Source organism: Aethalodelphis obliquidens, unplaced genomic scaffold, assembly GCF_003676395.1.
Source record: "Aethalodelphis obliquidens isolate GAN/ISIS:26980383/991018 unplaced genomic scaffold, ASM367639v1 scaffold93, whole genome shotgun sequence".
NCBI classification, from domain to species: Eukaryota; Metazoa; Chordata; class Mammalia; order Artiodactyla; family Delphinidae; genus Aethalodelphis; species Aethalodelphis obliquidens.
In genome coordinates this window covers 1,890,355-1,900,392 of record NW_020838037.1, presented here as the reverse complement: position 1 = coordinate 1,900,392, position 10,038 = coordinate 1,890,355, and the positions used below count along the sequence as shown (strand labels likewise).

General features: G+C 34.0%; 1 protein-coding gene across 6 annotated transcripts in view; it reads left to right on the top strand.

Annotated features, from left to right (window-relative positions):
- The first annotated feature begins 232 nt into the window (after positions 1–232).
- The window catches only part of GRIA4 (glutamate ionotropic receptor AMPA type subunit 4), a 459,907-nt gene continuing 450,101 nt past the window's right edge, over positions 233–10,038 (top strand). For all 6 annotated transcript variants that reach the window (XM_027095677.1, XM_027095680.1, XM_027095679.1 and 3 more), the window contains exons 1-2: positions 233–505; positions 1,694–1,852. In XM_027095677.1, coding sequence (XP_026951478.1) covers positions 418–505; positions 1,694–1,852 — 247 coding nt within the window. In that variant the 5' untranslated portion in view covers positions 233–417. The remainder of the gene's footprint in view (positions 506–1,693; positions 1,853–10,038) is intronic.

Here is a 10,038-nt window from a genome sequence, read left to right as displayed (position 1 = left end):
TGAAAGGAGCAGCAGAGCGCGTGCGGCGGCCGCGGCGCTAGTGTGTGTGTGTAGGTGAGAAAGCGAGGGCCGAGAGCTAGTGCGAGCTAGGCACAGAGAGAGCGCATGTCTCATCTCTGCGAGCAGCCAGTAGCCGCTCCACCACCATCTTTTGCATGTGTAACATTTGCAGCCGGACAGAAAACCTCTCCCAGGGCTATGGAGACTGCGGGAAAAATCTGGCAGCTCGGGATGGATTGCTAAAGGGAAATAGTCATAACCCCAAACCACCCAAACCTCTCTCCTCTGTTTTTTTTTTTTTTTTTTCTTTTTTGGTTGTTTTTAATTTTAGCGCCATAGTCCTCAATGTCTCTCTGAACAGCCTTTAGGAAGAGTGCGAGAGAAAGAGAGAGCGCGCCAGGGAGAGGAGAAAAGAAGATGAGGATTATTTGCAAACAGATAGTCTTGTTATTTTCTGGATTTTGGGGACTCGCCATGGGAGCCTTTCCGAGCAGCGTGCAAATAGGTAAGCTTTGCTCCGGTGGGGTATGCGTGTGGGTGGCTGTAGCAGATATCCGAAAGTGAATCAAATGAGTTACTGATAAGCAATTTAGGGGAACCTTCGGCGGCTCCTTTCCCCTCTGCTTCCCTCTTCCTTTCTCCCCTTTATAAAAAGACTGCCTCTTTGGTGCAGGTTCAGTTAGAACAGCACAGAGCTGCCCACCCGTCCATCCTCAGTCTATACTCCTGTTTCCACCTTTGGATCATGTCGCTTAAGTAGGATTGCAATAAGTTGGGGGAAAAAAACCTCCGTGGGGTTTGGTAGCATTTTATCTGATATTTCTTTTCATTTCTTTCTCTAAAGCATGCAGGGATGTAGAGTTTGTTTAAACAAAACAAAACAAAACACCCCCCCCCCCTTCTTCCCGTGCTGTACGAAGCAGCTTTCTCTATTACAGAAAGACACTGTGCAAAAAAGCATTTACACCCACACCTCCTTGTCTTTGCTTGCTACCAGTTAACGGATTCCAAAGTTAGATCCCTTTCCCGGAACCTTTTCTTCTTTTGTTTTCCTCTTGAATCTTTTGCCCTTAATCCTCCCTCTCGACTCTATTTCCAGGGACCCTATCCGTCCTTCGCTTTTCTTGCTATTCTCTCCTGTCTTTTAATGGGACGCAGCAATTGAATTTCTTCCAGCTAAGCCCAGCCTCAGACTGCATCATTTCTCGTAGACAGTGCACAAAACGGTGCTAATTAGGCTGAGTCCAAGAGCTGCATAAAGACAAAGTTCATGTCTCCTTTCTGATTTCCCTCTAACCTGCACTTCACCACATCCCTTGATTTCTGTATTTTAATGCAAATTATCTTTTCTTCCCATCTGCATGCATCTTAGAAATGCCCTGGAGCTGGCTTCTGTAGCATTGTGCTGAGAATCATGGGGAGTGCAAGAGAGAGAAAGGAAAGCACACTAAATGATCTGTCTCAGAGGTCACGGTGATCATGACAAATTGGGACAGGAAAAGGCTGAGCTGCCTTAAAGACTAAAATATTAAGCATACACCTTAGGGACAAAGGGCAGTCTCCCAAGATGTGGCAGGAATAGCTCCTTAATTGTATGTGTTGGTGAATGGCAGTGAATTTGACAGTTCTTGGGGTGGGTATAGTAACATTTACAAGAGGAGACTGAATGTGCTTTTTCTGCTGTTTTTAATAGGTGGTCTCTTCATCCGAAACACAGATCAGGAATACACTGCTTTTCGATTAGCAATTTTTCTTCATAACACCAGCCCCAATGCGTCAGAAGCTCCCTTTAATTTGGTACCTCATGTGGACAACATTGAGACAGCCAACAGTTTCGCTGTAACAAATGCTTGTAAGTAAAACATAAGTTGTAGGTAAATGAGAAGAGAATTAAAATGGGGCAATAGAGTCCCCTTCCTCTATACTATTATTATTACTATTATTATTATTATATTTTTAAGAAAGACATTCAAGACCTCCACAGTTTGCTGGTTACAGAGCAAATCAGTTAAAAGTAAGATTTAGTCTCAGGGATATTTAGCTGGTCTTTCTTTCTCTTCCTTCCTTCCTCCCTCCCTCCCTCTTTCTTTTCCGCCTCCCTCACTCCCTTCTTCCGTCTTTCTTTTTTCTTGAAATTAATTGAAGTTACTTTCTCCTTTAACATTTCAGTATTATTTCTACAACCTGAATATCAAGTTAGTGAAAATTGTACTCAATCTAGTTTTTGATTTCTGTTCCTTGGTTTTTATTTGCTTTTCACTTGAGTAAGCATATGTCTTGCTTTTAAAGAAGACACATGCTCTCTTACACTGGTAAAGGCAATGGAAGGTTTGCTAACAGTTAGAAAGAGGGGAGCGGTGGTGTGGAGGATATATATTTGAGTCGGTTGGCTGACGCTGCAGATGATCTGGTGATGTCACTTGAGACTGCCCTGCTCTTATATTCTGGGTTGTGAATGTCTCCTGCTATCAGGTAATGCATATATCCTGTGAATATAACTCCATGAATCCTTACCTTGGTGGCAAATCATGTTAGTCTCCAATCCACTGAATTTACAAACCAACCCAGCTGGATCTGTTATTTTATGCAATAAGATTGAGATTTGGTGATCTTACCTAACACTATAATTAAACAGTTGTACAGAGCTCCCCTGCCAAAATGCTGTATAACAAAGTAAAAATATAATCAACTGTGTATTAATTTAAAAATCACTAAAATATGATCAGTCAATAGAACATTTAGATTGCATTTTCACTCTTGAGGGAAACATGTTTCACATACCTCCTTATTTTTACATGCTAATTTACTACTGCTCAAAATTTACATGTTAAGATAATGGTTATAGATTATGTAAGACATATAGGAATAGTTTCTATATAAAATTTTGCACAGCAGTAATAAAATATTCAATCTGCTTTGTATGATATTTTTATTATATCAAGTTGAGTATATTTTAATTTTGAAAGTCCTCTTTCTGAGTACAAGTGTATACTGAACAAACTACTGAAATTGAAAACAAGGAGTTTTTGTGTTAGGAGGATATCTGTTTCATTAATTATTTTAATTCATATATATTTGCCATTAATTCAGCTAACAAGTGACATGATTACGTTTCCTCTTTTTGGCATCTAATTACTTTACTTTAGAACTTGATTTCATAAGGAGGTTAAAGATCTGACTTTTTTTTTAACTGCTACAATTGTATTAATTTTCAGGAATTCTCTAGCTCCTTTGGGTACTACTTAATTAAAAAAATCATTTGTTGTATTAGTAATAAAGTCAATATTCATTATAATGATAATTATATGGGAGTTATTTTTAAGCAGAAATGAACATAAATTAGAGCTAAGTTTGTGGATAGTCATTTTTGAAAATGTCTTAAGTTATTAATTTTTGTTCCAAGTTTTGATAGAAATGTTAACATTTCAAACAGTTCTAGGTATAAAATATTCTTAGTGTGTGATTATTATCTGTTGATTTAAAAATTTTTCTTGTGTCTCTCTTGAGATTCTGTCAACAAAACCATTTCTAAGTTTACAGATAATTCATGATTCAGATATATTTGAAGGTACTTTGTCTATAGTAAATTGCTATATAAGTATTCATTTTTATTATTTAGTTAATGAAAGACTGTCTTAAAAGTGGAGCTATATTAGTTTTATATTTTCTAACTAAGTGCTTCAGTATTTTAAAGTTTACGTTATGGCTTCCAGCTATATAAACTATAAAGTGATAGTTCTTTCTTCTTCCACATCATATGTTAATCTCATTCAGGAAAATTTTAATTAGTATTATATTATTTATGTAATAAAAATATTGTATAAAATAAAGTGTACTGGTAAAGAACCTGTAAACATAAGAAATTGCTAAGAATCTGTACACAGAATGAAAAAGTTTAAAAAAAGGTATAAAATATAGGTAATATGCTATTCTTTAACATGTTAGAATTGAGAAAATTAAAGCTAAGTAAACTAAGTCCGCTTATTTTGATTCCAAGTGTAAGGCAATGTTAGTGGTGTCATGTTTTTCATAATCACATATAACTGACTTTGCATACATGCTTAAAATATTTTTAAAAAACATAAATTGTAAATAAGGAAAAAACCCATTTTCTAGTGAAGAAAAGGAAAAAATTTTGACAAATGAGTATGCCAAATGTCCTTAAGGCAAATCTAAGCAGAATTTGGGAAAAATCAATGGTCAGAGAGTGTGGGTCAGGTGATTGGTGTTTGTTAAATGGACTGACCTAGAGCATGTAGACGCGTGATTTTCCAGTCTAATTAAAGGTGACACGTAAGCAATAAGTATGAGGCAAACTCATATATCAAGCTGTATGCCTTTGGGTACAAAAGGATAAAAATAGTGTTCTGTAGAATTAACATGGAACTTATTCCTCACAGTGATACAGGCTAGATTTAAAAATTTTTCATGTTGGATTAAATATACATATATTTTTTAAATATAAAAAAATATATGTGTCTGGCTAGGTTTATCTTAAATACGATTTTCCTGCAGTGTGCCCTTGTAAAACTTCATAATCTAGTGTCTTTGTGAATAAGGGCCACTAAACAGGATATGTTTAGTTTACGGAATGTATACTTAAAGACAAAAAAGACAGATTAAAGAATAAAGAGTATTATTGGTCATCTATTGGACAGATGTAATTTAACGTTGGTTCTTCTGCCTCAAAATTAATTTAGCATTCTAAGAATACTTCAGACAATCTAAACATTCTGTGTATAGAGTTTACATACTGCATAAGTATAAATCCAATTAACTCAAATTTTTCACGTTTGGTATAAATCCCAAGTTGCTGAGAGAGGGTGGGGATAATTTTGGCTTATAGTTTCATTTTATTTTTTTTACAATATTTGTGTAAGATTAAATTAAAATATTGTTCTCATTTTAAACTATTCACATGGTTGAAAAATCACACTTTGCTAAGTATAAAACTGAAATTATAAGAAATACAGATAATATAGAATTATGACATATTTCAATAACAAAGTATAGGTGTAATAAATAGCCCAAGTAGTCAAATTTCAAAATGTAATTAAAGGTATACATTTCTTTGTTGTAATCTATTCAAAGTATGGTGTATGGCAAAATAAATTTATTTAAAAAATAAATTCAATACGGACTGTCCTTTAATAAATTAATTTAATAAAATATTAAATATTCAATATGGAATGTCCTCTAATAAAATATTATACAGTTGACCCAAAATAGCTATCCTTGCAAACAAACATGCTAGTTAAATTGAATATGTTCTTTACAAAACATTTGAGACAACCTGAAAAAGCAGGCTATGTTCTTATATTTTTCTAATAGTTAATTAATAAAGATATTTTGGTTTGGAGGATGATGCATCTTAAATTTTGCCAAAGAAGTCATAACCAAAATACTAAAATAATCTATCCCAAGCTTTCTAAAAGATAAAAAGATGAGACATTGCAATTATTAATTTAGTCCAGTTACGTTAGCTATCCTGTAAAAGAATCAGTCTTTAATAAGTAAGGCAGTCCCTTTACAATATAATCCACAGATGTTCAGTTTCTCAAATGATTCTTTTAATTTCATATGGGTAGTAGGAAAAACATAGTGAAATAGATCAAGTACTCATGTATTGTCCCTTAGGTGAAATAATAAGAGAATTTTGTGGAATATTCCCAACTTTTTAAACTTGGATAGGAAAGACCAACTGGTTAATATTTTTGTTTTATTTTTTACAAATAATGTGTTTATCTTACTCTCCTTTTCTGTCTAAAATCTGTCTATTCAGTAGTTTACAACATGATTGATAGGAAAGTTGTAAGTCAAAAATAGAATGCATATTATACCCTAGTAATGATGAGAAAGTTGTTCTTTTTAAGTTAAATATTAGTTCTATTTGTGATGGGTTTAGTTATCAACTCTAAATACCCAGTTGTGTGCCACTTGTAAAAGTAGGTTGGTATGTAAAATATACTTGTTTAGTTAATCTAAATACATTGAAAATGTGACATTATATCCGGTAGGCTCTGCAGGCAGAGCTTATATAATAGGGACTTAATTCAAACTTGTTTAAGGGTACTAAATAATACAAACTTTTGGCTTTAATTCAACAATGTTTAAGTTTTGTACATTTTCCTTCTCAAGGACATGTAGTCCTAAAAAGACATTCTAAGAGTTTATATTGGACTGATATAATAATCTTAAAAATGCTAAAAATAAGTTCTGATGGTTTGACCTGCAAAGTTGTTCGCAGAAATACATTAAATACTATTTGACTTTTGATTATTTTTAGGAAAATGAGTGACTGTCATTAGATTTCCTTATTTTGAATTGATAGCAAGATTCTATGTTGATTTGAAATAATTCTTTAGTTTTATAATATTCTTTCCCTCTTTTTCTTAATTTTCCCCATGAGATTGATGACAAAGATGAGTCACATTTCTATGGCTTGTCCCTTTCTTAAATGATGCACAATTTGCATTGATGTATTTCAGAATTGTCACAGTACTAAGCTTTCTTAAAGCCATTTGAAAAACTCTCTAAACTGTTTTTTTTCTTGTGGATTCTCCCAAGGGTTTTTTATTTCTCAAAGAGGAAAAAAATTTTACTTTCTGACATTGGGAAATATGTATATGTCTTATTTACAGAATTTTACTATAGTTCAGGAATTTAACATGAAGAATAAATACCATACACCTTACATTTTACTACAACACATAGTTTTTAAACTGCTTTTATGTACATGATTTTATTTGACCTCAAGCTAGTCTTTGAGTGAGACTGTCTGAGAAGATAGTCATTATTTTTTAGTTATTATTTTTTAGTTAAGCCAGCTTTGACTCAAAGAAGTTACTTGACTTGCCAAAGACCATGTAGCTAATAAGTTGCAGAGCCTGAGTTTGAACTCAGGTCTTCTAATTACTATCCTAGTACTTTAACCAGGAGACCGTAGGATGTGAAAACTACATCTGTATTGAGATTACTTGAACCAAGAAAGAAAAGAATTGTCATTTTTTTTCTAATTTAATTGTAACATTTTGAAGAAAATAGGGCAAGACATTTCTGGCAACTTATTCATTAATCAGATGGCAGTGAGTGATATAACAAAGACTGAAGCCATATTGTGTAGTGAATTTGTCCATTCATTCAGTAGATTAGATAATAAACATATCCATTTATTCATGAAACATACTTATCAAGGGTAACTGTATTTAAGACACTATACTAGAAATGAGCATACAGAAACTTATAAGAGTAGTTGTTGCCCTCAAGAAGCTAATAGTCTAGGGGGAAAGATGTACAAGCCAGTTATCACAGTACAGTAAGACAAAGTATTATGACAGAGAAACAGTGCTATGACAGACATTAACACAGGAAGGAACATCAAACTTGGCATGGTATCCTAGGGGAAATGTTATCTGATCTGGGTGTTAAGACTCTAGTTGAGTTATTTGAAAAATAGAGAGGAAGGAAGGCACGCCTGGCCAAAGGAGCAGAACATGACAAGGCACCAAGGTGTGGCAGGGCCAGGTGTGATTGAGCCACTGGATATGGTTTAGTCTGGCTGTAGAGTATTGATTGTACTGGGAAGGAGAGGTGTGCTAAGGGGCAGGGCTTTGTAGATCCACACAGGATCTTGTAGCTCTTGTAAGGAGACTCTTCTGAATAAAAAGGGGGACCCATAAATGATTTAAAAACAACAGTGACATGATGAGATTTATGTTTTACAAAGAACAGGATGATTTCAAGAAAGAGAATGTATTAGAAGGGGGCAAAATGGGAAGAAAAAAACAGTTGAGTCTTGAAGTAATGCAATTTAGGATGATTAAGTGCTTGAATAAAAGTAGAAGCACTAAGGAGAGAGAAAAGTACATAGATCTAAGAATACAGAACTGTTGACAGAACTTAGTGATAGATTGGATGTCTGTGTGGGAGAATGGAAAGGAAGTATGGTAAGAATTAAAGATGATTTCTTCAATTTTTGGTCTGGAAAAATGATTAGATAGCAGTACCATCAACTAGGAAGGGACACACAGGAGCAGATTTGAATGGGGAAGATGAGTATGGTGTGGATGTACTGATTTTGAGGAGTTTAAGAGACATCCAAATGCAGTAGAGAGTTGGACATGTGTATCTGGGGCTCTTGGGCTCAGTTTGAACTAAAGAGAGACATTTGATAATGGCTGAAACCATGGATGTGGGCAAAATCATACAGAGAGAGCAAAAACATTGAACAGAATGTTGAGGACATAAATCCAGGAAATACAGTACTTGAGGGACAGAGAGAGAAAAAGAGACTGAAGGAAATGGGTCAGTGAGTTCAGATGAAAATGAGGCAAGAGTAATTTCACGGGAGCCAAGAAATGGGAAGAATTTCAAGTAAATAGTCATCAACCTTGTCACTGGCTGCAGAATTTTAATAATGAGTTGCATGGATAATTGATCTTTAACAAGTCTTTCCTTCTTTATTCTTTAGTGTTCTTTTGTATTTTGACCAGAAAAAACACAACCTTTATTAATCCCACATAAATTCTATTAATATATACTCTTTCATGTATGTTGGCCTAAAATAGTCTTATGTTTTATTTAGAGGTAGGGAGAGTCTTTTCTGGACTTTTGAGCCAGATAGGCTTCAATTTACAACCTGATAGTGGGTAAGTTACTTAACACTTTTGAGCCACAGTTTCTTCATTCATTAACATACAAAACACATGAATTTTATGAATATTAGAAAAGTGTTTGGAAAATATTTAGCCTATAACTCAATTAAATTTAGTCGTATTACATTCTTTGTCATATAGAACATTTATTTCAAAACCAATGCTAAAACTTCGAGTTTATTTATATTTTCTGTTTATATTTTGAAAAAGCAATTTATGTTTTGAATAAATGTATTTTGTTGATATTTCATAGGAATGTTTTTGACCTCTAACTGAATTGTTAATTTTAGTTTATATACACAAATCTAAATGCATATTTTTAAAAATTATTTCTAAGTCCTATGAGAGGGTAACTTTGGGATCTATGGACCATTTGGAGAGAGAACTGGCTCATGGATGGATTAAAGAGATTGATGAATTCTCGTAATTGCATGCAAAATTATGTGTTCATGAGCACGGTGTGTGTGTGTGTTTACAGAGAGACAGTCTAAACTTTTGAACAGCTTCTCAATGAATTCCAGTTACAAGAAAAAGGAAAAAAAAAGCCCACAGCCCTAAAGGAGCTACACATGTATTAGATAAATGCACAATACTTCATTCTCTACCTTCTTCATTTCAAAAAAAAAAAAAAAAAAGAAGAAAGCCAGTTGGATTTTATCTTTGAAACTAACCTGGAATTTTCCCATAAACTCCATCTCCAGTAGCTTCTTCCTTGTCATAGAAAATAATCAGTGTGTCCTAGCTGGAAAAATGCATGACTTGGTCCTCTGCCTCTTAAACTGTCATCATATTATTTTTATTCCTTCTCTTACTATCAAAAGTTCTACATATTCCACATCAGCTCCTTCTATTTTTATCACGATTTACCTTCTCCCTTAACCATCACCACTCCTGCAACAGTGTTCTTGAAGGTCATCAGTGACTTACAGAATAGTAAATCCCATTTTTCCTTAGTCATTGTCTTTTAATATTGTAGTTTGCAGGATTTGACATAGCTGATAACTCCCTGTTCTTTGAAACTCATTTCTCCTCGATAATAATAGCTACTGATTATGTGCCAAGTCTCTGTGTTAGTTACCTCAATTCTTACACAACTCTAGAAGCAGGCATCATTATTATTTTAATTATTTATATGGAGAAACTGAAGATCTGTTGTTAAGAAAATTTGCCTAATGACAAGTATCCAGGGCATCAGATCTTGAAGTCAGTTTTGCCTGCCATTCACACTATAGTATCTTGGTTAGTACAGTATTCACAAGATAGCCATCACTCTGTGACAGTAGCTAGATAACTCCTAATTTAAATAGAAAGATGTTTTCTTCAAAGTTAGTTCTTTAACAATTTTCATTTACTCCAGTGAATATGTCCATTTTACACTGGACAT